The sequence below is a fragment of the Corvus cornix genome, chromosome 17 (assembly GCF_000738735.6).
Source record: "Corvus cornix cornix isolate S_Up_H32 chromosome 17, ASM73873v5, whole genome shotgun sequence".
Classification (NCBI taxonomy): Eukaryota; Metazoa; Chordata; class Aves; order Passeriformes; family Corvidae; genus Corvus; species Corvus cornix.
Genome location: NC_046346.1, coordinates 3351329 through 3378584, shown reverse-complemented (window position 1 = coordinate 3378584; position 27256 = coordinate 3351329). Strand labels below are relative to the sequence as shown.

The 27256-nt window shown below is 55.9% G+C and overlaps 1 protein-coding gene across 1 annotated transcript in view; it reads left to right on the top strand.

Moving 5' to 3' along the window:
* Positions 1-265: 265 nt before the first annotated feature.
* RXRA (retinoid X receptor alpha) overlaps positions 266-27256 on the top strand; it is a 97034-nt gene continuing 70043 nt past the window's right edge. The window contains exon 1 of the mRNA XM_039561474.1: positions 266-412. Coding sequence (XP_039417408.1) covers positions 385-412 — 28 coding nt within the window. The 5' untranslated portion in view covers positions 266-384. The remainder of the gene's footprint in view (positions 413-27256) is intronic.

The following is a 27256-nucleotide window of genomic DNA, read 5'->3' as shown; positions in this document are numbered from 1 at the left end:
GGCGCGGCGCTCCCGCTCCCCCCTGCGCGGGCCCCGGCGCGGAGCCGGGCGCGCCCGGCGGAGCCGAGCGGCGGAGTTACATTGTTGGAGTTTGCCACAACTCCGCGGCCTCGGCTGCGCGGGGCCGCCGCTGCGGGGCCGCTGCGGGGCCGCAGCCTCCCCGCTGCCTCCTCCTCCTTCTCCCTTCCTCCCTCCTCCTCCTCCTCCTCCTCCTCCTCCTCCTCCTCCTCCTCCTCCCCGTGGGTGTTTTTTTTTTTTTTTTTTTTTTTTTTTTTCCCTCCTCCCCTCTCCCCCCGCGCTGATTTCCCTCCCCTCCGCCCGCCCTGCCTGTGTGTTTTCGCCGCCGCTCTCGCCGAGCCCCTTGGCATGAGTTAAGCACCAGCCATGGACACCAAACACTTCCTGCCGCTGGGTGAGTTCTGTTCCGAGAGATTCTCCGTTCCTACCGCGGGGGGTGGGGGGTGCTTCAGGACGATAAAATCAGCGCCTGTCCTGCCGCCCCCCCTCCGGCTCCGCTGCCCCTTCCAGCAGCGCGCACCGGGGGGCGGCGGGCGGGGGATGCGCTCGCTCCTTCCCCGGGGAGCGCCGCGGCGAGCGCGGGGCGGGCGGGCCGGCCCCGGCCCCTGCCCCCGGCCCCTGCCTTTGAGTTGGTATTTTTGTTTTGGTTTGCTGTTGTTTTTTTCGTGGCGCAGCCGGGGGAACGGCGGGCCCCGGGCGGGGAGCCGAGCCGAGCCGGGCTGGGCCGGACCGAGCTCCGCCGGGCCGGTCGGGCAGCGGCCCCAGCGGCGCTTTCGAACGGGGCAGCGGCAGCCGGGAGAGCCCCATCCCCGCCCGGGGCCGGCTCTGCTCGGGGCTCGGCAGCGCGCAGCCTGTGCTTCTCCCTCTTGCCTTTCCCCTCGGTTTATTTTGTTCTTTAATTTTTGACTTTTCTCCTTTTTTTCCTCTCTCCCCGCGGCATCCGGGGCGCGCAGCCGGGCACGGGGAGGCAGCGCCCGCGGGGACCCCGCGCCGGCCTCTCCGCTCGCATCGCCGGCTCCCAGACCCGCCGCGGTTGGGACCCTCCTGCCTTTTTGTTCTTATTTCCCCCCCCCCCCCTCCTTTTAGCTGCGTTTTAAAACCTATTTCCAGCCGGAGTTTGCCATCGTTTCGGTGACTGAGTCAAGTCGTGGCTTGTAAGGGCGAATGCCTCCTGCGTCTCGCTTCCAGGAGAAGTGATATTGCAGAGCTCAGTGCTCGGGGTGGGGGGAAGAAAAGTTTGAGCGAAGTCGCCTGGCGCCAAGTCCGGGCGAGGGGGAAGAGGGGCGAATGCTGCTATCCCTGTCCCCGCTCAGCCCCGTGGCTCCCAGCCTCCGGCCGAGCGAGCCATGGCCAGCGAGACCATCCCTTCTCAGGGCTTTAAATCTCTGCTCAGCCTCTCCAGCCTTCGGTGGTGTGTTTTGTTTCGTTCTTTCTCTCTCTTTTTTTTTAGTATGTTTTTTTGCTTGTTTTGTTTACGGATTGCAGTTTCAGTTGTTCCTTTCAACGAGCAGAATAAATACAACCATCCCAGGATCTCCAGCAAGCCCAGCCTGCTGAGAGGGTTTCCAGGGCTGTGGAGATCTGGGGACTTTGGCAGGGAGACCCTGGCCCTGTGGGCTGGCAGAGCAGTAGGTGGCATCTCTGTGCCCTCAAAAATCACAATTTCACAGTGCCCGCAGTGGCTGGGCTGGGAGGTGGGAGATGCTGCTGGGGCCAAAAGCATCTCACCTGCAGTGTGTCCCAGAGCAGGCCCTGATTCTGAATCAAACCAGCTCCTTTTGGTTGGATGCAGTGCAGCTGTTGGGGCTCATCCCAGTAGAAGGTGCCTCTCTGGCCACACTGGGATGGTTTAACCTTAGGGGCCGCTGTTTGGGGGATTCACATTTCCTTGGATGCTCCTGTGGAAGACAGTCCAAGCCTCTTGATCTGGGCAGGCTCAGGCCTCTGCATATGTTAACTGTATTTTCTGTCAGTCCTGAGCTCTCCTGTTGTGCTGTAAATGCGAAAAAATCCGTTGTGTTATTAGTCAGGTTGGTTTGAGGGGGTAGGAGGGGAAGAGTCTGTGTCACTGCTGGCTCGGGGAAGGGTTTTCATGCTGGTGCAAGTGGAAAACAACTGATCTATCTGCTCATCTAGAAATGTGTGCAGCACGCCAGGAGCATCCCCAGGGAAAACAGGGCAGCCCCCAGGACAGCCACGCTGGGGGAGGTTAAAACTTCTCATCCTCGTCTCAGGAGAAAATCCGTCTGCTTGTGGGAGCTGTTTGGGGTGTGTGGTCTGGGATTGTGCTGCTGCAGGAGAGACTCCTAAACTTTATCCGCTGGTCTTTGGTCATGGATTATTGGGAAAAATCCCTTTGGCTGCAAAGGGTGTTGCAGGTTTTGGAGGGATAGATTGTGGTCCTGCTCTGGGCAGTGCAGGCAGGTTGTGTCTAAAAGCTTGTGAGCAGTTTGTAGGATTGAGGAGAATGTGAACTGAGACCTTCCCAGTGAAACCAGAGCAGAGCTGGAATAGCCACTCTTTAGAGGTGGAATGGTCCAAAGCCCACCAGGTCCTGACTTTGCAGATTCCCAGGGTGTTTCACCAACCCTATTCCATGTCATTTTTGGGAGCTGGTGTTGGCAAACCAAGGGGACAAAAACAGCCCAGCTTGTGGGGTTTGTTTCCCTGCACACCAGTACAGGCCTGAGCTGGGAACAGCAGAAACACAGCCAAAATCCGACTCCATTCCTGCATCCCCATCAAAATCTCAGCTCAGTTTGGCCCAGCAAGGCCAACCTGGTGGTGGTTCCTGGCCAAGTCCTGCCCATGGTTAGACTCAGATAACCCCACTGATGTCATGGCTGGAAGCGTGGCCAGCACTGGGCACTTTTAATAGTAGTATCTCATTTTCCTGCTTCTCTGGAGAGCTGCTGGCAGATGCCAGCCAGAGGCTCCCCGTGAGGACAGCACGTCCCTGGGCATCTCCCAGGCTGGCTGCTGTCACCCGTCTGCCATCCCACTGCCAGGACAACCTGCAGCCTGGCACGGGAGCTGTGGGCACGGGTACCTTCACAGGCCTGCTGAGGCTTAAAACACCTCAGGGTCCAGCAGATGCTGCCTTAGAGCCATCTGGAGTTAGAGTCCTGCCTTTACTAGGCTTAGCTTGCTCAGGGCTGTCCTGCTTTTGCTCCTCTCTGTTATGTTGGGTCTCCAAGAGGAGGAAAAATGTAGAAAAATCTGTGCTGCAAGTGCTTTTGAGGCTGTGGGGATCACCTCTGGTGGGGTGCATGGGCCGAGGTCAGGCTTTCACGGGGCACTGATGTGCAAACCAAGGACTCGGTTCTTCAGGTGGCTGCTTGTTCTCTGACTTTAACAATCCTCTTAGTGCTTTGTTTTCCCTTTGCCCATTCCCTGGGTATCTCTGGGGAGGAAAAGAGGGGTGGTGGGCTCGGGGAGCTCTCCCTCGAGGCTCAGCTTTGTGGGGGAAGAAACAGTTAATGGGTGTCCGAGGCCGGCGCTTCCCTCCGGAGGTCACTCCAGCAGGTTGTAACCTCGGCGAGTCCCTCTTCCCACCCTGCAGCCGTGCCAGGGCCGGCTGCAGCTGCTCAGGATGTGGGGTGAGGACTGTCCGTGCCGTGCTCGGCCCTGCCGGGGCCGGAGTGGGAACGCCTCCGAGGAAAACAGCAAAACAACCCGCCGTGTCCAGCAGGGACAGCCCAGGGCCTTGGGGGCTGCTCCGTGTGGGACTGTGAGCATCCATCAGGCACGTCCATCCTGCATCCCCTGGGCGTGTGGCCGGGATGAGCCTGGATGCTGCACAGAACTCCTCGGTGGGAGCCTCTGTGTGGGTTGAGATGCTCAGTTCTGCTCTTTATCCCCTCAGAAATTCACAGCTGATGTGAAATTCCGCAGGGAGGAGAACTTCTGAGAGATGTAGGAAGCATCGGAGCATGCCAGTGAGGAAGGGGGAATCCTCTGCCCCACATCTGGTTGGCTCCGTGGCGCTGCTGGGCTGGAGCAGGGGCTGGTAGGAGCAGGAGGTAAAGTCTGGTTGTGTCCTGGTGTGTCCTGGTGTCTCTTGCTGGAGCCTCGTGGAGGGCTCGACCTCTCCTCGCTGACATATGCAAAACAAGCCAGGAAGGAATTTTTGCCTTTTCCAGAATTCGGGCTGTGACAGTGAAATAAATCCTCGGAGCGTCCCCGAGTTTATTCCACATCGTCCTGCTGTGTTGGAAGGAGTGTTTGTGTTTCTCAAATTTAGGGCATTTTATTTATTTAAAAGAGAGTGGGGGAGAAAGCCGCAGAATTTGAGTTATTCATTGCAAATATTATTATTGGCGTTTTGCTCCTGTTGAGGGGAAAAAAAAAAAACAACAAGGGGGGAATCAAAACATTTCACTGGAAAATACACCCTGGCTTCGTCCCACCCACATCTTTGAGGCGAAAAGAAATATTTATTAAGAAATGGGTTAAAAACCTTTTTGTTGAGTATTGTTTTCTGGGAGCAGGGGTCGGTTGCCATATGGCACCCGGCTGGATTTTGGATTTTTTAGGGTTTTTTGCAGGATGATTAAGGAAAGAAACAAACAGAGGAGCTGTGGGTGCTCCAGGGCTTTGGGGTGTGCTTTGGTCCTGCCTCATCCACAGGCTGCGTGTTCCTGTGAGCATCCTGGTGCCTTTTCCCGGGGGTTGTGTGTGCTCAGAGTATTCCCTAAGGCTCCCAAGCTGCCTGAAATCCCCGAATCATTCCTGCTATAAATATCCTGGGAGTGAGACAGCAAGAGGTGGTGGCCCTTGGCAAGGGGCTTAACGGGTGACGGTGTGGGGACACGGAGGGATCCCTGTGCCCGAGCTGGGCTCCTCCACTGAGCCAAAACCTGGGATCCCTCAAACCCCTGCTGGCCAAGTGATGCAGGGACCTTTCCTTCGAGCTGGGCAACCTGATTGGGCTCTAATTAATCCTTCTCTGGCTTTGATCCCCGTGCCAGAGCCGTTGTCACCTCTCGCGGTGGGGGAAGGAACTGGGGCTCTCCTCGCTCTGACCTGTGGTGTGGAGGGGTGCTGGGGGTGTGGAAGGATCTGGGCACTGTGGAGGGGTGCTCAGAAGTGTCAGGGATGCCCAGCACCGTGCAGGGATGCCCAGCACCGTGCAGGGATGCTCGGTGGAACACGCACGCAGCAGGCGCGGGATCCATCCCAGCACTTCCCTAATTGCTTCCTAAAAGGCCCAGGTGGGCTCTCCAAGTCAGTCGAGCTACAAAGCAATAGGGGAGGCAGCCTGGGTGGTTTTATTTCAATTGATTTTGTCAGGAGTTGCTGTATTTTATTACATTTAAAGACTAGACTCTGGAATAACTTTGAACGTTTGACACGCACACAAAAAGCAGCTTTCTGACATTTTCCTCTTTGCTTGTCTTTTATTTTATTTCTCCCCTCTCCTCCTCCTCAAAGGGAAGCGTGTGCCTGGAGGGAGGACAGAGGAGGAGGAGGAGGGAGGAGCGGTTGTGTCTCTCCAAAGGCTGCTCGAACATCAAGGCAGCGCAAAGCAGATGAGATAATATTGCAAATAAGGATTTTAAAAACCCTACAGAAGGATCCCCACACATGCCAGCCAGCTCAAACTGCCAGAAGATTTTCAGACAGAAGCAATTTAGCCTGGGAAAATGCTCTATTGTTGAGATGGAAACTGGCTGTGAGAACTTGCCTTTTCTGACAAGGTTTGGCTTCGAAAAAGCAAAGCAAAGTCAAGGAAACAACCTGAGTTTTTATTTAGAGGAGAGGGAGCTTTACAAAATGGAGGGTGTTTTCCGAGATAAACAGGGAACAATTCCCTTGCAAGAAAGGGAAGAAAGGGCTCAAATTAAGCCCAAATGCAGCTCCTCTCCTTTGAAATTTTGTTTAATGTGGAGTTAAAAAATAATCCTGTTCAAACAGACCATTTGTAAGCACAAAACGCTTGGGCTTCTTTTTCCTCCCCCCTCTTGTTTCCCTTTTCTCTTACTGCGATCCACAGTAAAAGTTCCAAGGTTGCACCTTGGGGCTGGAATTCTGGTTGCAGCCGTGCCCGTGCCAGCTCCTGCCTCTGCACATCAGGAGGGGATGGATCTTGCCTTCAAAACTCCTCGTCTGCCCAGATGAGACAGATACAGGGTGGGAAACTGAGGCACGCGGGAGCGTCTGAGCTGGGAACGGGGCCCGGAGCGAGGGCGTGGGGTGGTTGTGAAACCTCGGCTGGGCCGGCGGCTTCCAGCCCCGCAGAGCTGATCTGTCTGGGATCACAGCTCCACTGAGCTCTCCTGGGCTTTGCAGGGTCCAAAACCCCCCTCCCCACAAGCTGCTTTTTGGCCCCAAGAGCAAAGAAAAGCTCCCAGGTGGGGTTTGTGGGCGAGCCAGGTGCTCCCAAAGCACAGGGCAAGGAAGAAACATCCTAAAGATTCGGTTAATTAAGCAGCAGGATGAGGGCTGGCATCCCCTTCTGCTCTATCAGGAGATAATCCCTCGTGCTGTGGTCATTGCTCCTTCTTCCAAAGCCTGGGGGATTTGATTTTTTGGTCGAAGATTTGTTATCTTGGATGGGCCATGAGTGGAGGTTGGTGGTGTAGTTGGGTTTGGGTCTTGTCCGAGCCCTGAGCCTTTCCCTGGATCCCATCAGCTGCAGGATCGCTGCAGAGCCAAGAGATAAAAGGGGCAATAGCGGTATTGGGGACCAATAAAATGTTAATGGGATTCCCAGCTGGTTGTTACTTTTCATGGGCTCCTCTTTTGTGGAGTTTTGGCTTTCTTCAGCTTTACAGACCTGGGAAAGAAAGGAAAAAAATCCAGGGAGGGGGAGCTGAAGGAGCCCCCTGAGATGTACAGCCCCCTCAGCTCCCGGAGCAGATCCTTTGTGCTGCCAGGAGCGGATTAGGGAGGGATGCCCCATCTCATTTCAGCTGGGCGGGAAGGCAGAAACATTAGATTATTGTTTTTCCATTTCTGGCTGACAAGTGAGTGCTGGAGGAGAGTTGTTTTCTTTCTTTCTATTTTTTTTTTCTTTTTCTTTTCTTTTTTTTTTATTTGCTGTGAACTCTGTGGGCTGCTGCGAGACGATTTTGTTGTGGGCAGCGCGTCTCCTACGTGCCCATTCCGGAGTCGCAGTGAGGCAATGGCAGTGGTGAGGCAAGAGCGGAAGGAGAAGTGCAAGAGGGGGTGAGCTTCCAGCCAAAACCCAGCCTGAGGCATGGAGGTGGCAGGAGAGGGGGTGAGCTTCCAGCCAAAATTCACCTTGAGACGCAGAGGTGGCACGGGATGGGATGCAGGAGCTGGGCGGGTGAGTGGTGGCAGAGAAGAATTGGATCAGAGAGGTAGCAGCAGAGCCAGGGGCATCAGATCAAGCTGGAGGAGCTGTTTGGCTGCTCCTGGGGATGTGAGGGATGGATGAGGGTGGTTTGCCAGTGCTGCAGCTTCCCTGCCCTGCTCCCAAAGACCTGTGTGCAGGTGGGAGCTCTGGGAAAAGGGAGATCAAAGAATAAGAAACGCCCTTTCTGCACTGGTCATCCTTACCAGACTAAACTGGACTCCCCTTCTGCCCCCACCTCTTCTTTTTACTGCCCCATTTGTGTGAGATGAGTGATTTTATCAGGCCTGGGGAGCCGTGGCTCTGCCTGGTGTGGAGGAGCCGTGGTGTCTGACAGCATGGAGCAGGTACTGGCTCATGCTGGGGATGCTCGTGCGTGTTGTGGTGGGGAAATCCATGATCCCACGCTGCTTCCCAACACTGCTGGGGCTGCTTCTGGAGACCCCTCACACCCTACAGCAGCCCTGAGGGGGATGTTTAGTGGGGGATCAGGAAATAGGAGTACCAAGGAGGGTACCCAAGGCCTGTGAGGGACCAGGTGACTCGAGCGAGTTGAAAGCTGCTGTCTCGGAGCTCTGCACCTGCATGACCAACCCTCCCTGCTGACCTGCACTTGTTCAAGTGTGACTTTCAATTGATCATAAAAATCCAGTGTGATTCACAGCGTTCCTGCCCTGCAGCCTGCCGGGCTCCGTCTCTCTGCATTCACGTAGCGTGAGAGAGCAGATTGCCCTCCAGTTCGTCCTGCTCAGCCTTAATGGGGAGCCGCTGCTTACTGGGGCTGCTCCCCCCCCACACTCCCAGAATATATTAAAGATAGCAGCTTAGCATTTTAATTTAATTTTTTTCCCCCTCAAATTTATGAAGAAAACTCCTCTCCAGGCGAGCTCCCAAACCTCAGGGTGTGGGGAGAAGGGAGGGAGGTGCAGCTCCCCGCTCCATCCCGGCGCAGCCCCCGCGTGCATGCGTGTGGCTCACAGACAGTGAAATTGCACCCTAGAGTTATAAAGCAATTGTCTAGCTCAGCAGCAGAATGAGCATGAAATGGTGCAGAAAGCAACTAAATAAAATTGGGTAAGGCAGATGCATGAAAATAATGACATCTCTATCCTGTAGTCAGGCGCGCTCGCTCTTCCTCGCTGATAAACTTTTATAACAGACTTTGCATTTATTTTCCTGGGAAACTCTCCTGCCGTGGAGATGTGTGTTGGTGTGGGGTGAGCCCCTGCACCCGCCTCTCCCATTTTTCTGGGGCTGTGCATCGCTGCCCCTCTCCTCCCTTGCTGCTCTCCCTGTCCTCCTCTTCCTTGTTTTTGTTTTCAGAGCGGGATTTTTATGCTCAGTCAAACACCAAAGCGATAACCTTTGCGACTTCATTTCCTTTTTGGTGGCCGTGCCAGGCTGGGGGAGCCCTGCGAGCTGGTGGCTCTCAGGGTGGCCTCTGTCCCATGCAGATGGAGTGAAGAGATGCTTTCCTGGCTTGCTCCCGCTTTGGAGTTTTCCCATTTTTCCTGTAAGGATGCAATTGAGCAGGCTGTTTTGTGGGGTTTAGGACAGCACAGCAGGGATGGAAAACCAGGTTGGTGCACTGGCTCTGTCATCCCTCCTCCCTGGTGATGGCTGGTGACACCAGGGCCACCTGCTCCCACACTCCGTATTTATCCAGCTGAATGGATTAAAATGCCCCCAGTTTGGGCCTGGAGAATTGGCTTCAGCTGAGATTCCTCCCCAGGCTTTCCCCTGGGCTCTGTGCTGCTGTCCCTGCTCCGACAGTGCCTTGGAGTTGTTGGCCTCAGCTTCCCCCTCCACTCCCAGGAAGCCGATGCATTTCCCAACACAGTCCAATGTTTTGCTCATTTTGTGCCAGGATCCCTGTGGAGACTGGGAACAAGCAGCTCCTCTTCCCACCCAAGAGGCCCTTTAGGTGACATTAAGGCTGTGTCCCTGTTGTCCTCATGTCCTCCTGCCTCTGATGGCATCACTGGGCACTGCTCCACGTGCTTGTGGTGCTGCGGATGCCCTTTGTGGATGGGGTGCTGCCTGCTGCGTCCTGCCTGGATGCATTGGAGGGCTCAGGACTGAGCTGGTCATGGATTCTTTTCCTTGTCTGCCAGGAAAAATCAGCCCTGGGCTGTGCTGGAGCCTGGGGCTCACCACCCAACGCCTCTGCAGCAGAATCTTCATCTCTGCTTTGCTGGGATGTGTCCCTGGGGTCCCAGATTAGCTGCTCCAGTGCCTCCCCATCACACGCAGCCCAGCATGGATCCCATGGGCGGGCTGGAGCTGCGTGTTGGCTGCTCAGCCCCGGAGCACAACAACACAGGACACAGCATTTTCCCCTCCTCCTGCAAAAACCCCAGCTCCTCTGGAGTGAGGCAGAGCAGGAGGTTTCCCTGCAGGGGTTATTCTGGCTCTGGGCAGCCGGATGCCAAAGGCCTGCCAGCTTTTTTGCTGGTGTGGAGCCACAGCACCAGAGCGGCGAAGAGGAGGGAAATGCACGTGTGCAAAAATCAGTGTGAAAGCATAAATCAGGCCAAGAGTGAAAGGTTAAAGAAATCCAGAGGAAGCAGAGTGATGTGCGTGATAGAAAGGGGTTTCCTGTACCTACAGAGGCCACCCAGGCTCCCTTCCTGCCGGGGCAATGCAAAACTTTCTGCACCCCTAAGCAAATCGTGGTTGGCTGCTTGGGCACGCTGTGAGCCAGCCGTGCCAGCCTGGGTGCTAATGCCTCGTGCTTTACAGCCTGCTCTCCCCGGCCCCTGCCGTGGTATTTATTTATAGGATACTCTGGCAGATCCCGGGAAGCAGTTGGGAATAGGACTTGAAGGGCAGGATGCAGCGACCTGTGCTGCCCTAAATCCACATCCTCTACCGTTGCTATCCTTGCTGGTTTTCTACGCTGTGCTCCTCATCAGGGCCCAGAACATCAGAGGGGCTCCAGGAAGAGTTAAGGCTCCTGGGACAATTACCTGCAGGCCCCTATTTAAGCACTTAGGAAGGCTTAGCTGATCCCAGCTGGAGATAGCCTGGCCCCAGGCCAGCGGGTACCTGTAGTGTGCAAATGTGGGAGACTTCAAACAGCGGTTCCGAGCTGGGGCTTACTGGGAGCAGGCCCCCAGATGGCAATTTGGGGTGGCTGATGCTGGCACCCTGAATTACACCCTGCCAGCACGCTCCTCTGCTGTTTGTAGGGTTGGGAGACACAGATTTTGTTGGCTAAGAGGTTTTTGGCAGTGTTTGGAGCTGTGTTTTGGTAGCGGTGCTGCCGTGCCTTGGAGCCCCGGTGTAGCTCTACCTTGGGGTGTCACCCTCCTCTCCGAGGGGGAAAACCAGCAATTCCCTTCTGGCAGGTTGCTCCCTTTTTGGGCCTCACCCGTGGGGCAGGTTTGGTCTGTGGAAATCAGAGGCCATGGGGCTTTGCTGGGCTCGGGCGCTCGCTTTTCCCACCGCGTTTTCCCGCCTGGGATGGCTGAGGGGTACTGGGCGCCGCTCCCTGCGGGCACCCAGGCACTCCTCCGGTTGTCCCAGTGTTGAGCCATGGGAGGTGAGGCTGGGCAGGCGAGGAAAACCACGTCTGGCGAGGTTTCACGGCCTCTAGGTGTGTGCAGGAAATGTTGCAGGGCAGGGATTTCTTGCAGCAGGCCCTGGGTGGCAGGTAACAAACAGCAAGGTGCCCATCTGGAGCCCCCACCCACGCACACACGGGGAGGCTCCTCCTCTCCTGGCGCCTTCCCAGAACCTGGGGCAGCACAGGGGATGTGGGGCTGGTCCAGGAATCCTCCAGGTCTCTTTCCTGGAGCAGTTGCATTTGCCCCTGGATGCTGGAAGGTGCAGGAAGGTGCAGCCTGCCCTGGGGACAGCTTGCTGGAGCTCAGCAGCACCCCAGGAATGGTGTTGGGGGAGCCCCAAAGCTCTTCTCAGGGGTGTACAAGCAGGCAAACCTTAGGATACAGCCTGGGAAGCAGTACCATGGGGGGTGAAGCTTATGCTGGCTCATCCCTGAGAGCAGAGGGATGCTCTAGTCCTGCCCAAAATGTGGGGACCCCAAACCAGCCCTGTGGGAGGAGGACAGAACACATTGGGGCGGAAAAGTGCTGGGTAGGAAGGGGTGAGCCTGGAGCTGGGTGTAGGGATGTGCCTGCAGGGTGGGAGCAGCCGGTCCTGCCAGTTCTCCCAGGCTATGGGAAGTCCCCCGAGCTGCTGGATGAGGGTTGATCCCAGGTCCCTCTCTGCCACCGACTCCCAGGGCTCTTCCTTGGCTGCTCAGTTGTGAGTCTTTGGGAGCACAAACTCTGGGAAAACACCCAGAGAGCCTGGCCCTGGCTGGGAGTAAAAGCCAGCTTTGCGTGGGAAGGGAAGGCAGAGCCAGTGCGCTCCTGAATCAAAGCACCTTTACAAATTAGTAAGGTAGAAGTGACTCTGCCAGAGAGGAAAAAAGCCAACCAAAAAGCCAACCCCAGTGCATTGAGCTGCCCTGTAATTGTCAGTGTGGAAATCACGGGCACATGAGGACTTGCAGCGAGGGATTAAATCCGCAGCCTGATTTCCAAAGCGCAGGGAACGAGCTCCCAGCGCTGGTTTTGGGGCTCCCACGGACCCTTGGGCAGAGGAGCTTTTGTCAGGGTGGGTTTTGTGGACCCTGTGGCAGGATCTGGAGCTCGGCATTGATTGCATCGAGCGGGCTCAAGATTGCGTCAGCTTAACCAAGGACTGGGATTGACCTGCAGTGATTTGCTGACTTTATTATTAAGACAATAATGGGGCTGAGCTGGAGGAGAGGGATTTCGGTGTTCTCTGCCTGGTGGGATGGCGTGGAACAGCACTGGCAGCACTTCCCCAATTTTTCAGCCCTTTTTGCTTTGAGGAGGTAAAATCCTGAATGTACCTTGAGGGTTCATTGAGGAGAAGGACTTTCCATCGCAGCTCTTGGCCCAGTCAGTAGCTGCAGAAGAAGAACATTATAAGGAGCTATTCATCATTGCAATTATTTTATTAAGAGAACACTGTGTGCTTGGGAACTGGAAGAGATGGAGCTTTGGGATGTTTTCAGCATTATAAATACGGGTTGGTTACATCATCCAGCTTTTAAAAAATGGTATATGCTGTCCTGGTGAGAGAGGATTGCAGACCTTGGAGAGGAGAGCCAGGTGGCTGTTCCCAGCAGGGACAGCAGTGCCACTTGTCTCTGCCTCTCCCTCAGGAATGGGGGGAGACATCCCTGGGCTCTGCCAGGGGGGAATTTGAGCGTGTTCTGGGCTGGAGATGCTGGAATGGGCTCCTTGGGGGCAGGCACATCATTCCTGCAGGAGGTGTGTGAGCCCTTGTGTCAGGAACACAGAGCCCCGTAGCACAGCACTGCTCCTGGAATGCTCCTCACACTGCCAAACCCTAAAATGCTGCTCTGGTTTGCAGATTTCTGTCCTGTGCAGGGTCCTGAGGGTTTCTCAGGGGTCGCCAGCCTTGGTGCCACCCCGCCCTGCTGTGCCAGGGCTGGTGGCTGGTCCCTCTCAGGCTGGCACCTCCGGGTGCGTTATCGCGGCCGCGCGCCAGGGTAAAGTCCACCATGGGAAAATGCCCGGTGGACTTTTAACTGGAGTCCTCTGGAGAGCCCAGCTTAGAAACCTTTAACTGTTTCGTGGCAATGTCTGCTGGAAGGTAAAGAGAGAATGGGGGAGAGCGTGGGCTGCCCACCTGGGGTCAGCTCCCTGCAGCGAGGGCTCACTGGTGGCCGTGCCAGGGTGGTCATGAGGACCGTGCCAGCTGGTCCTGGGGTCATCACTGCACGTGCCCACCCCTCCACCGGCTTTGGCCCCCCAAAATGCTGCTCTTTGTCCAGCTGTGGCCCCCCAAAATGCTGCTTTGGGCATGTAGGGGCTGTGCTGGGGTCCCTGGACTGTCCTCCTCAGGACACAGCCAGTGTCCCTGCCCTGCTGTCTCTCATGCTGTGTGGCCTCAAAGGATGAACCCCGTGGGTGGGGAGGGATGGGCATCACTCTGCAACATCTTCACCTATGGGAAGCTGCATCTGGAGGTTGAAGGGGGCCTTGGCACTGCTGTTTTTGCTGTCCCACACTCTGATTTTGCTTTAGCCTCCTGAGTGCCTGGTGGGATTTATTTTAGCATCTTCATCCTTCTTCCATTTGCCCTTTCCCTTGCTTTTGTTTTGCAGATTTTTTCCCCCCTCCAAGGCGTGAGTCGTGTTTGCTCTGGGTGGGTCTGTGAGCCCTGAGCAGGTCCCCACTGCCAGCCCAGTGCTGGAGTGGTGTCTGTGCTGGTGACAGCAGCACAACCAAGCAGCCACCTCTCTGTGTCATGGGGTGATCGACCCGTCCTCAGCGGGGACGGGGCCAGGGCGTGCTCCCCTGGAGAGGGATTTACAGAGGGAAATTCATGCAGGGTGGGATTTGTGTCCGTGGAGAGCAGCTCAGCGTGGGATGGCATCGCTGGCTGCCCCTGCAGGCGCAGCTCAGTGGGAGAGTGGGGAAGCTCCCCATGTGCCACCAGCTGCGCCCTAGGTGGAAGTGATTCCCGGGTGAGAAATTCCCACTGTGGAAGCCTTTATTACCGGGCAGAACTAGGTTTGTTTTGTTTGTCATCCATTTACTTGGCTTTGGAGGCATGCCCAGAGTTCTCCAATTCTGTGTGTGTGGATGTGTGATTTATTAGGATTCAGGGCTGGGGTTTCTTTTTTTTTTTTCTGGTTTAATTTCACTTCCTCAAACTGACAGGCCGTTTGAACAAACTTCTTTTGGATAATTTCCTCTATAGTTTTAGAGGGCCTCCTAAAAATAAAAGAGAAAACATTGCAACATGGTCAATAATTAAAAAAACACCCCGTCTGCGACCGGCCCGGGCCCTGATTTTGGTAACGGAGAGAGCTCAGAGGGTGGAAAAAAACACGAGTTCACTTTTTGGGTTCTTGGAGCTTTTGACAGCACTTCAGGGATCGCTGGCTTTACTTGTTTCTGTGTCGAGCTGCTCATGCCGTGATCCCACGCACACTCGGGCATGTTCTCCCCGTCCGCATGCGAGCGCTCCATTAAAAGCGCCGTGCGTGTCTAAAGCCCTGCCAGCTCCCGGCTTTGGTTTCCTCTCCTTGGCTCGATCTGTTCTGCAGCAGTCAGGAAGAGGGAGGAGGGAGGGGGAAAAAAGAAAAAAAATCCATTTAAGAAACGCTGGAAAATGTAATGGGAGCCTCCAGAGAGCTGGGAGCAGGTAGGAGAGGGCAGAGCACCTGTAGCTGCCTTGAGCTGGGTTTGCTGCTGGGTTCTGCCTGGGGTTTTTATGAGGATTTCGCAAGTGTGGGTTTCGAAATGGCTCAGAGAGGGCTTTTGCTGGGCGTTCTCCGGGCCCGTGGTGCCGGGAGCTGCCGGGGATTTTTAACTGGGGGCACACGGAGTCCCGGGGGGCTGCGCTGTGCCCGTGCCTGTCAGCACGGAGATTGAGATGAAGGAAAACTTCCTTTCCCACTGTCCCAGCTATAAAAGCATGAGAGAGAGAAAGAGAGAGAGAGAGAAAGATTTCCCCGAGGGATCAGCAGTGATAAAAAGGCTCTCTTTTGAAAAGCAATGAGAGAAAAGAAGTGTGTCTAATCCTGCTGGAGAAGAAAGGGAGAACATCCCTCTGCTGCGAGCTGGGCGGGGGCTGGAGGGACCCTGGTGTGGAGGCAATGACTCGGGGCTCCAGCCTGGCAAGATCCTGCCTGCTGCAGAGGAATCCTCTGGGCAGGGGCAGGGAGGAGTTTTATTTCCTGGGATCCACTTGGGTGGGCTTGCAGGAGCTGCTGGGGGCTGAGTGCCGTGGTGCAGGGTGAGGGCAGTGAGTGGTGTGAGGGCTGGGGAGATGCTGCTGGCTCATCCCCACGTTGCTCAATCCCTGCAGAGGAGCTCTGCTGGCACCCTGCGTGGGAGAGACTTGCACAGATTTACTCTCCCCTTTTCCCCTCGGCTCTGGGACGGGAGGAGGCTGGAAAGGGGAGATGCAGCCCTGAGCGAGGAGGGATGTGTGTCCCCAGGGCAGGGATCGCAGGGACTGCCGCAATCCTGGATCCCTTTTCCCGGTGATGCGGGGCTGAGCAGTTGGCCTGACTGGCTGCAGCAGCTTCTGCCTTTCCTTTCCTGGTGCAGCCCTGTCACTGTTTCCTCGGTGACAACCTGCTTGGCACAGGAGCTGCTCTGTCACCCTGTCAGTGATGGGACAGTGGTGGCTTGGCTGCTGGTCCTGTGCTCGCCACGTCCGAGCTGAGGCTGCTGGGGTGCTTTTATTGCTGTTGTGGTTGATGATTTATTTCCAGCAGCATCCGCCCCATCTCGTGACTTGATTAAAAATTAAAGCAAACAGAATGGTGTGGTGTGGCTGCTGTGAGCCCAGGGTCCCTTCCCTGAGCCCCGTGGGGTTCCCAGCCCGTGGGCTGGGGACAGGGAAATCTAGGAATGGGAGGGTAAAGGTGGATGGCAGTGGGATGACCTGTCTGGCCAGGAGGGGATGGAGAGGTGTGTGCTGGGGTGGGAGCCATGAGTAGGATCAGGATCCTTTCACAGACTGCAGAGCTTGTGAATGTTTATTTGTATCTCTTTGAGCTGAATAATGATAATCCCCAGCCAATAAAGTCCTCATTAGGCTGAAATTAATGAGTTTATGTTTCAAAATACAACAACAGCAACACTCAAACCCACAACCCTGCAAAGGGAACTCCATCGGGAAGGGATGGGTGGATGGGGCAGTGGTGTGATGGAGCAGCTGGGGAGGAAAACCAAGCTGGCATTGGGGTGTACCTGCTCCCTGCAGAGCCTGGCGGGATGCTGCAGCATTGGGATGTGCTGTTGGAGGAGGATTTTGGAGACATCATCAGCATTTTGCTGTTGGAGGAGCTTGTGCTGGCTGGTGGGCGAGCATGGAGCATCCTTGTGTGCAGGGAGCTCGAGCCACATGGCTTTAGAGATAACACCTGTCATATCTCAGTGTCACTGCTGCCTGTAGACTCTTCTGGGTGGCAGCGGGGAACCAGGGCTGAAATTCTGAAGATCATCCTGGGATGTCCCAGTGGACAGTTTCAGTGCTGGGAGTTTCTGCCTCGGCCCTTGGGGAGGGCTTTGGCAGAGCCCACTGCCCTCTGCTTGTGTGGGGAGGGATCCAGTGTCTCACAAACCCCTCGCAGAGAAAGGGGAGCAGGAAATTAGCTCAAGGCTCTTGTGAAAGACAGAAGCCAAATTGATACCTATAATTAAAACGGGTGTCAAGGAATGAGGTGCAAATTCCTCAGGGGGCATCTCACCGGGAGGGAGAGCAGCGCCTGCTGCTGACCCGAAAGCGGCGGCTCCTCCTGGGTCAGGGGCTGGGGAGAGGCTGGTGCTGAGCCCCTGAGGATGAGGTGTAAGCCCCCAGCTCCTCTCCTTCCCAGCAGTAAGGAACTGATACGGAGGGCAAGGCCTTGTGTGTCCTGTCCCCATCCTGCTGCTGCAGTCAGCACAAAGGAACCCCCCGTGTGGAGCTGCAGGAATGTGCCTTCAGTGGGGTGGTGGATCTGCCCTGGGCAAAAATCCTCCTGGGAAACATGTGGGACCTTATCAGGGGAAGAGCTGGGAAGAGGCAAGGGTAGAGAGTGAGGTGAGGGCGGGTTTGGGGTGCAGTTTGGGAATTGCGAGGGAGCGGGGGCAGAGCAGGTTGTGGAGGCAGTGGTGGGGTAGGATGGTCTCAGGGGGAGACCTGAGTCCTCACTGGGGTTGGAGGAGGTGCCTGGGCACCCGTCCTACTGGGTGCTGGCAGTGTCACCTCGATGGCCTCGTTCCCCTGAAGTGCCTGTGTTGCCCCCCAGCACATCTGTGAGGGCAGGGAAACTGAGGCACGGGGATAACGTTGTGTGTTTGTTCAGTGTGAGTGCCGAGCGCGTGCGCCGTGCTCCCGACTCTTGCACTGGTCCCTTCTTTTCCAGCCAGTCCTACCTGCAGTCCCTGGGCTGGTGCCAGGAGCACGCAGCGTTCCAGAGGGTCCCTCCATCCCCCTCGACACGACACCCCAGCTCCTTCCCTGTGGCTGTGGCGCCTTCCCAGCAAATGCCAAATCTGCTGAGCAGATGGAAAAAACGAAAAAGAGGAAAAAAAAAAAACCACCCAACCCAATAATATGAGGAAGAAATGCTGGTGTGTCCTGGGTGGATTAGTCGAGACTCCTCGCTGGATTCCTCCGAAGGGAGGTGCTCGTGCTGGAAGCCGGCCACCAGCCGGGCCTGCCGCATTTTTCCTGGATTCTCTTACCATTTGGGGACTGAACTTTAGTCTGAAAAATATGTATTTTTAACTTGGTTGTGTCTGAAGCTTGTCTCGGCTTCGGGTTGCTTGGCTTTCTCCTGGCCCGGCCATGCACTGAGATGGATGTGACGGGAGGTGAGGGCTGGACCCTCCATCCCAGACTGGACCAGGAGGAGGAAGCAAGAGAAGGAAAGGTTTGTTGTGACGCAAAGAAAACCATTTCAGAAGCTGCCTCCTGCTTGGCCCAGTCGCCCAGCAGGAGTGTGGGGCAATGGCAACTGTGTGTCAGGACAATGGCAGCAGCGGTGGAAACACGGGCGAGACAATCTGCTGTTGAGATAGTTGTGGAAAATAAGGAAGGGATGAATATCTTGGGAAGGCCTGTAGCCCCAACATGCAGGACTGACCCAGACACCATTGCCTTGGAAACAGCCATTGAACTGTGCAATATTCCTTTCTCTGGGGGCTCGTTTCCCTCCCTCCCAGCTGTGGAGCTGTCGCAGCACTCTGGCACCGCTGGCCTCTGCGTGCCACCTGGGCTGGCCCCTGGCCACAGGCTGGGCTCAGCCTGGCAGGGTGATAAGGTTCTGCTGAGGCTGTGCTCGGCTCAGAGCTCTGCAGGGCAGGGCCGAGGCGCGGTGGGCCCGTTGTTATTGTAGGGTTGCCGGCCACAGCGGCTCTGCGGGGTGTCACTCGCTTCCCCTGCTCGAGGACGGAGCCTGCCCAAGCCAGCAGGACAATCCGGGCTGTGTTTTCATAATTAAAACAAATAAAACAAACCCATGCGTGGCGTTATTTACAGTACGGGCTCGGGAAGAGTCGAGCTGAATATTGTTTCCTCGCCGAGTTTTTCCCTTTGTGGCTCACAAACGAGTTTGTTGTTGTTGGCTGCTCCCGAGGCCGCGGTCTCGCGTGCCGGGGCTGCTGCCGGCCCGCAGCGGGCGGCCTGGAGAGCTGGCGTGGGGTGGCCAGAGCTGGGCTCTGTCCATCATGAGTGTCTTGGGGAGTTGGCGTGGGGTGGCCAGAGCTGGGCTCTGCCCACTGTAGGCGTCTTGGGGAGTTGTTGTGGGGTGGTCAGGCCTGGGCTCTGCACACCTTGCTGCTGTGGGTTTTGCTCCATGGCCAATCTGGGATCGTCCCTGGAAAGCCACTTGGGAAGGGTGGCTGTGCGTGACAGTGAGCGGCGTGTTTTTGTGAAGGGAAGGGTTTTTGCTGCTTGTGGGACTTGCTGCTGGCACAGCAGGGATCTCTTTGGCGTAAAATCAAATGCTGGGGTTTCCTGCAGAGGGTTGGCAGGTGATTTTCCGGCAGGGACCAGCATCACATGCTGGCTGTTGCCTGCAGCATCCCTGAAAGACCTTTGGGGTCTGAGCCCTGGAAGTGCCACAGGATTTGGCAGAATGGACAGGGGCTGTGGGCTCTGGGGGAGCAGCTGTGGCTCCCAACTCCCACGCAGTGCTTTGATCCAATGTCGTCCTGAGGATGGAGAAGGGGACGTGGAAGGGACGCAGCTGCAGCCCTCGGGTGTTGCATCCACCCAGCAGCGTTCGTGCAGCCTCAGGTGATGCTGGGAGGGACATCACTTACTGGGGAGGGGGACATGCCCAGGGGTCTGCACACACAGGGAGGGGACATGGATGTCACCGTGTTGTTTTTTACCCTGCTGCTTTCGGGCAGGTACCAGCACAGCGGGGATGGGCAGGGAGGGCTGGGGTGCAAGGGAAGGTGAGCTCCCCCCTCGTGCCGAGCTGCAGGCAGGCACGTTCCCATGGGAAGCATATGGCAGGTAATCCAGTGCCAGATGGGAATTTGCTTCTGTTGCTCCAGCCCTCGGTGGGCCGGTGCAGCTCCGGCACGCACAGCGCTCAGCGTGGTGGCTGCATCCCTGCAGGGACAGCCCCAAAGCCACCCCTGGGAGGGTGAGCAGGATGGCACAGCTGGATGGCCTCGTGCAGCCGTGCAGGAGCACCCCGAGGGGCACAGGTAGCGCTGCCTGGGCACCGGGGCAGCCACTTGGGCACACACAGAGCTGGCTGAGCGCACCAGCCCCTGCCTAGTGGGGCAGGGCTTAAAGCTGGGCTTAGGAGGTCAAAATCTGGCTAATGAGTTAATGGCAATTAATTAACTCCAGGGCACTTTACAGATATTAACTAATTGTTTTGCTGTGAGCGCGGTCTGTGCGATTACCTCACAGCCTGAGGTGTGGAGGAGCCTCACACCCGCATTTGAGGTGCATCAGTACCAGGGCTGTGACTCGAGCCAGGGCTAATTCTGCTCCTGATGATGTGGTGAACACTCACCAGGGGCTTCAGGCACAGCAGGGTCAGATCCCACTGTACATCCCTCTCTGGTTTTTTTGTGTAAGCTCTCTGCACCCCACAGACTTTGAGCCCTGAGCATCTCTCTGCCTGCTCCATCCCCATGAGCGTTTTAGGGGGAGGCAGCCGTAGCCACGATGTTCCTGGTAACCACCACCCACGCAGGCAGTCTTGTGTCTGCTGGCTCTTCACTGTGCTCCCCAGAAGCTGCAGCAGTGTTTGAGCAGCGTCTGTGGCACCCACAGCACAGTGGAGGGTTTGCAGAGGGAGAGGAGCTCTCTGAGTGCTCCAGCTCCTGGCTGGGTGCAGGAGATGGTTTGGTGCAGGTGCAGCTGCTTTTAAATCCCTCTGGACACAGTGGTTTGGCCCCCATGCACTTTCTGTTTGTTTGTTTTTTTACTTCTTTTGGCAGCTGAGGAGTTTGTAGGAATGACTCAAACCAACTTATTTTGTCAGCTTTTGGGGAAGGGATTAAATCTCAGAGCCCCATTGTGCGAGCAGAGCTAATTTTAGGCCTGTGATCTTAAAATAGAAGAAAGGAAAGGCAAAAAAAAGCAATAATTAGGCGTTTTTCCCTGGGCCAAGGAAAAACAGGCTCTGAGGTGGCCCCAAGGAAGAGATGTGGCTGCCCACAGCCAAGGTCAACACTTTGGGAGGTGGCTGGAGCTGCTCCTGGCTGGCACCTGGAAAGGGCACAGCAGAGTGGCGTGGGGACAAGGTGAGGATTAACCCCCTGGTGTGATGGCACCTGGATATGGTGGTGCTTGGGCAGGCTGGGACCCACAGCGTGGTTGCTCATCCCACCCTGATGGCTCAGGGCTGGTCCAGCTCCTGATGGAGTTCCTGGCCAGGCAAGGTGGGTCTTGTGTCCCCAGCCCCCATGGCCACGTCACCCTGTGCAGGAGGTGGCCTGGCTGCTCTCAGAATCCTTCCCCCTCGACATGGCAAAGGCAGAAGGGAAGTGTTCCTGGGAAGGGGCGACACAGAGGCTGGATCCCATTTCGTGGCGGGACTCGTCATCCTGTGAGCAAATATTCTGGTGATATTAAAATGCTTGGGGTTTTCTAGCGAATCGAAGCTGTCCCAAGCAGTGCCAAGAACAATTCAGCAGCCTCCAAAAACCAGCTTTCCCCGAGGATTACTTGTTCCTCGTGGCAGAATGACTGATGAGAACGGGTAGGTTCAGGTGACTCAGTCCAGCGTGACCTGATGGTCTCATCCCCGCAGCCCAGCAGGGACTGTGCCATGGGATCCCTGCTCTCCGTGCAGCCTCTGGAGGAGGCTCATCAGAGCCTGACAGCTTGCAGGGCATCTCAGAAACATCCCATGAGCTTGTCAGCACTCTGTAATCTCCTTTCTCCCTCCTCTCCAGGAAATTTCTTGCAAAGGTGTTGACAAAGTCAGAGGATGCAGGGGCAGCTTGTGGTCAGCTCAGGCTCCCCGAGCACCCACCAAGCCCCCCTGCCTCTGTCAGAGCCTCTCCTCGCCTCTGGGAGCCTGGCTGGCTCAGAGGGGATGGAAAGCTGCTCCTAATGACAGAGCAGGAATAATTCTGGCTGTTACCTTGATAACAAAACCATCAAACGCCGTGAGCTGCCTTTAAACTGCCAGAAGGAGCAAAAATGCAAGGCATGTGTTTAGGGAAAGCTTCAGTCTCTGGGTGTTTTGGGGAGGAAAAAAACATACACAAGACTGTTTGCTTTTGGTTGAAAGCTCTTTTGTGATCCCCCTCTCTTGGATGGCTCTGTGACTTTCGACAGCTCACGCCGTAGGTGGATGTTTGTGCTTGGAGATGTTTTTCCATATGCTCCTCATAGCGATTTTGCACATGGGCTGCAGGAGAGAGGTAGGCTGCTCTAATATCATATGATAATGTGAAATTAGCTCCACTTTACATAAATTGAGACACCCAGGCGCTTTTAGGCCTGGGTAGGGCGTGCTGGAGGTTCCTGCCCTCCTTCCCCTCTGCTGGGAAAGGAGGCAGAGCCCCGGGGCTGGCTGGCAGCAGGGTCCTGGATCTCTCCGTGCACACAGGGCTCTGTTCTCCCATAATCCACTGCCAGCTGAGGGTGAATTCCAACCCGCGGTGGAAATTTAGGTCAAAGGTGCTTTTAGTTCAGAGGAATATGATCAAATTAGGGCCTTTTGTGTTCGCCTGTGTTGTTTTTTGGGGTTTTTTTTTTCTGAAGGGACTTGCGTAGGCAGGGCTGCAGGAAGAGCTTGGCACATAAGATGGGCAGATCCCGACCATCCGTAAATCAGGACAGTGCTGCCTGTGCCTGTGGCAGGGCTGGAATTTCAGCTGGAAAGGTCAAAATTGGTCCAGAGTTGGTCTTCAGCCAGGGAGAGGTGTGGGTGCGGCTGGCAGAGCCTCTGAGTGTTTCCCCCAAGCCCACCCCGGGGTTGGCTCAGGGACTTCCCTGAGGCCTGGGAGGTGGAGGGATTAAAATTTTATGCCTTGGAAAAAGCAACTTCATCCTGCTGGTTGTGAGCTGGGAGGCTTCCACCTAAGTCCCTGAGGTCCTGGGGAATGGGGGAGCTTTGTTCCTGCCACCCCATTGCCCAGCTCTGCTGGGAAGAGCTGGTGGGGTGCTCCCTCACACAGTGTCACCCAAGCTCCAGGTGGGATCCCATGGAAGCTTCCTTTGGTCCTGCTTGTGCTGTGGCTGCCCTGCTCTGTGCTCCTCTCTGCCTCTTCCAGCAGGTCCTGTTTCGTGTCATCCCCTCGGTTTTCCAGCCTTTGGTGTCATTTCCAGCTCCTGGTCCCCATGGCAGCTGCTCACTGGAGGCAGCACCGCTCTGGCTGCGCTCTGGGCCGGCAGGAACAGCCAGGAGCAGAGAGGAGGCACAGGGAAATCCAGCCTTTCGCTGGCAGCAGGCATGAGGAGCAGGGAGGAGGGTAGGAATTAGGTTTGTGCTTAAGCACCTCATCCACTGGCACCTCTTTGCTGAGAGGAGATCGCTGTGTTTGTGCCAAAAATCGGCTGTTGTGGCTGTTGTGGTATTGGGGTGTTAATCAGCTCTGTGTCTGCAGGACAGGAGCATCCCCACAGCTGTGGGGGATGCTCCATTTCGTGACACCCTTTGGGAAGCACCAGAGCTGAGCTGAGAGTGGAGAGGGAGAGGTCTCTGTGCTGCTCAGCCCTGCCTAGGAAGGATAAAACCTTCCCCAGCCTCTGGAGCACAGCGTTTGTTCTGGGTGTTTGCAGAGTGCTCAGGCTGGGGAGGCAGGTGTGGTGCGGGGGCATTCCCTGCCTGGCATTCCCTGCCCTGGGAGCGTGGCCCATAGGAATGGCACCTGTGGGAGCTGGGCCTAGTGGGGCTGCGGCTGTGGGGCTGAGCTTGCCCTGTTGGGCAGTGTGCTAAATCCCACTGCTTTCCTGCATCCCACTGCCCTCCTTGTCCCACTGCCCTCCTTGTCCCACTGCCATCCTGCATCCCATTGCCATCCTTCATCCCACTGCCATCCTTCATCCCACTGCCCTCCTGCATCCCACTGCCCTCCTGCATCCCATTCCCCTTCAGCATGGCATTGCCATCTATCATCCTCTTGCCCTCCTGCATCCCGTTGTCATTGTTCGTCCCATTGCCATCCTGTGTCCCACTGCCATCCTTCATCCCATTGCCCTCCTGCATCCCTTTTACCTCCTGCATCTCATTGCCATCCTGGCCCCCATTCCTGTCCTGCATCCCATTTCCTTCCTGCATCCCACTGCCATCCTTCATCCCATTGCCAATTGTTCATCTCATTGGCATCGTGCATCTCTTTCCTCTCCTGCATCCCACTGCCCTCCTGGTTCCCATTTCCCTCCTGCATCCACTGCCCTCATGCTCAAACCGTGCAGTTCTCACTTGTGGACAGGAGCAGGGGAAGAAGGGGCAGCTACGTGGCCAGTTCTCACTATAAATACCCTAAACCCCCAACTTTTGTGGTTGGTTTTTTATGGCTGGTTCTTTTCTGAAGAAATCCATGAGTTGGCATTGCTGTCTGAGGCACCGCAGCCTCCTAAAACCTGTTTGTTTTCATTCTGACATTAACACAAGGTCTAAAATAAGCGCTGCAATTTCCAGGCCCGTTTGCGATTAGGCAGGAGTGAACCATTCATCCTTACATTAATTGTGCTGGGGTGGGTTGGTTTTTGTGGGGTTTTTGTTGGTTTTCTTTTTTTATTATTGATGCATAATGTATGATGAGAAAAAGTGAAAAAATAATTAAAGTCTGAAGAGCGCTGCATGGATTCATTCATTATGAAATCTGGGTCAGCAGCCGGAGAAGGAAAACAAGGAAGGGGGGGCTGCTGGAGTGGAAAAACAGGACTTCAGAAGCGCTGCAGGCACGGCAGGAATGCGTGAAAGGCCCTTTGCAGGCAGCCTGGGAAATCCGAAGTTGCATCGTGGCTGCCCCCGAGGAGGAGTGCGCCTGCCGGGAATGGGAGGGGGATGCGGCGGGCTCAGCACGGCGCTGGAGAGGGGATTCCCTCTCCTGTCTCTCTCTGCTCGTGGCTGCTCCCTCAGCCGTGGGGTGGGGGCAGGCACTGCCGTGCTGAGCCAGCAGATCCTGCGGAGGTGACGGAATGGGCATTTGGGGCTCGGCAGCAGCGTGCTCCCAGAGGGCTCTGCTGGCTCGGAGCATCCCTGTGCCACAAGCATCCCTCTGTCGTGAGCATCCCTGTGCCATGAGATCCCTGTGCCGTGAGATCCCTGTGCCGTGACATCCCTGTGGTGTGACATCCCTGTGCCACGAGCATCCCTCTGTCGTGAGCATCTCTGTGCCATGAGATCCCTGTGCCGTGACATCCCTGTGCCGTGACATCCCTGTGCCATGAGATCCATGTGGTGTGACATCCCTGTGGCATGAGATCCATGTGGTGTGACATCCCTGTGGCATGACATCCCTGTGCCATCACATCCCTATGGTGTAACATCCCTGTCCTGCAACATCCCTGTGCCATCACATCCCTGTGTCATGACGTCCCTGTGCCATGAGTATCCCTGAGCACATTTCTCGGATTTTGGGATTTCAGCCCTTGACTGGGATGCAGCTAATTGAATTGCAAAGAGTGTGGTTGAAACTTGGAGTCTTCCCTGCTGGCAGGAAGCGCAGAGATTTCAAGCCGTGCTTTTGTGCTGGTTTGGGAGAAAAAGACAGGATTTTTTGGAATTTAATCACAAGATGGAAATTCACCTCCTTCCTCTTGCTCCTTCTGCAGGAAATATGGCCCAAATTGATCAGACTTTGCAAACAATCAGCATTCATCCTTGGGAAATACTTCCATCGTGGGAGCATTCATCCTTGGGAAATAATTTTCTGATGCAGTCCCCTTAAGTGCTCTTCTGAGCAACCACTCTCCATCCCAGTCCCCAGCAGGACGGAATCGTGATCCCAGTGGGAGCTTTTGGGCTTTCTCTTCAAGCAAATATTAATTCAGGCAGTGTCAGGAGACCCTTCCTCTTGTTTTAGCCCGCTGAGCAGCCACAGCATTCACGTGCTGCTCCGGGGGAAGCCCTTTGGTCTGGCTTGAGCGCACGCTGGGTTTTATCCCTTCTCCGAAGAGCCGTTCCCTGCTCTCCCTCAGATCCGCTTGCATCATGTGGGAACCATAAATAAGTGGCAGTTGAATTTAGCTGCCTGTGTTGCAGGATGATATAATCCTGTGCGCAGCAGACACGGCAGCATGGGGTGGGTTTAAGGAGGGATGGAAATGCGCATTGATCCCCCGGCTGCTGCGGTGCACATGGAGCTGCCTTTCCCTCCCAGGGAACTTCCTGGGGTGGATCCAGCTCCGTGCTGGGGCTGTGGCGGTGGCACGAGTGACACAAACAGAGCTGGTCGAATCCAGGAGGTCTCTCAAGGGTCTGGATCACTGCCTGTGGCACGCATGGGGTGTCCAGCAATGCACCCAGTCCTCCCTCCCTGGGCAGCAGCATTTCCAGCTGTCAGTTTCCCTCGAGGGATCTGGTTTCCCTCCCGCAAAGACCAGCCTGATTTAGTTCCAGGCTATGCAAAAAGGGCTGCTTTGGGATGGGGAGCGCCGGGAAGAAACGGTTGAACCGGAGATGCTGGGATGTTTTCCCACACGGTGAGTGGTGGGGGAACACAGAACCCGTGTTGGATCGAAGTAGTAACGCTCCTAATTTCCCTGTGTGATTTAATAAAAATGTAAATTGACTTGGGGTGGGTGACTCACTCCGGAGGGTGGTGTCGATCAAGATTAATTGGTGGCTGCACAGAACCAGTTGGGGTTTGTTCCCTCCTCAAAGGCAACTGGAGTGGCTCTGTGGTGATGGTGTAGCAGTGGTCTGGCCCCAGGGCTGCTAGATTCCCCTCCCAGATAGCTGCTGAGCGCCTCATCCCATTTGGCCCCAGCGTTTCGGGGCAGGGAATGGTGGGCAAAGCCATGCTGGCTTTATCCAGTGTTGGTGGATGTATCCCATTGGGAACCCAAGCTCTGAAAACTGTCCTGGTGCCAACAGGGAGGCAGATCTCTGCCCAGGACTCATTGTGGGGCAGGATTTGGCCCCATAGCAAGAGGGTCTTCCATCCTTCTGCTCCTGCCAGGACGAGCGAAAGCGTGCCAGGACACTGCACTCTGACCCCAGTCCAGCTCTGGACACTAATGGATTACAAATAACAATAATAAATGACAGGAGATGGGATAATCTACCTACTGTAATGTTGTATTACCGTGGCTGTTAGTTATAGATTAATGTATAATTGCATTACGTTGGCTACATATGCATAAAGCTCGTGCTGCGGGGCCTTGGCCAGCCTTTAACTCTCTGTGGTTCGCAAAGAAACTTCAGGGGTTTGATCCCACACATCCCAGGAGCCCTCTGCCAAAGCATCTCCTGTGTTTTTGCAAGCCAGGAGCATCTCTGCTGCCTCACGGGTGCTGCCCAGCCCTCCTGGAGCGCCATCCCCATCTCCCCGGGGTGCGGGTGGAGAGATGCGCTGCTGGGAGCAGGGATGCAGGGAATGCTGGGCACAAGGGGTTTGTGCAGTTTGCAACAGCAGCTCGGGGAGAAGTGGGAAATAAAGCCCCCTGCATCCCCCTGCTCCCACCACTTTGGCTTCACACCTGAGCAGTGCCAGGCAGGGCTGTGAGGGCTCTCCAGCAGATCCTTGGTGTGACCAAGACCCAGTTCTGTCGCGAGTAATGAAGTGCGAGCCCTTCCCTTCAGTTATTTTTAATGCGGTTCTGCTCAGGCTCGGCTAAATCCGAAGGAGCTGCCTCTTGTTTGCAGAGCCTCCCCCTGTGCCGCCGGATTGCTCGGCTCAGGGTAAATTACTCACTGGTGTGAGGCTGGATGGACTCAGATCTGTTTGGTTTTGGGCTTGCATTGCTCTGGTGAGC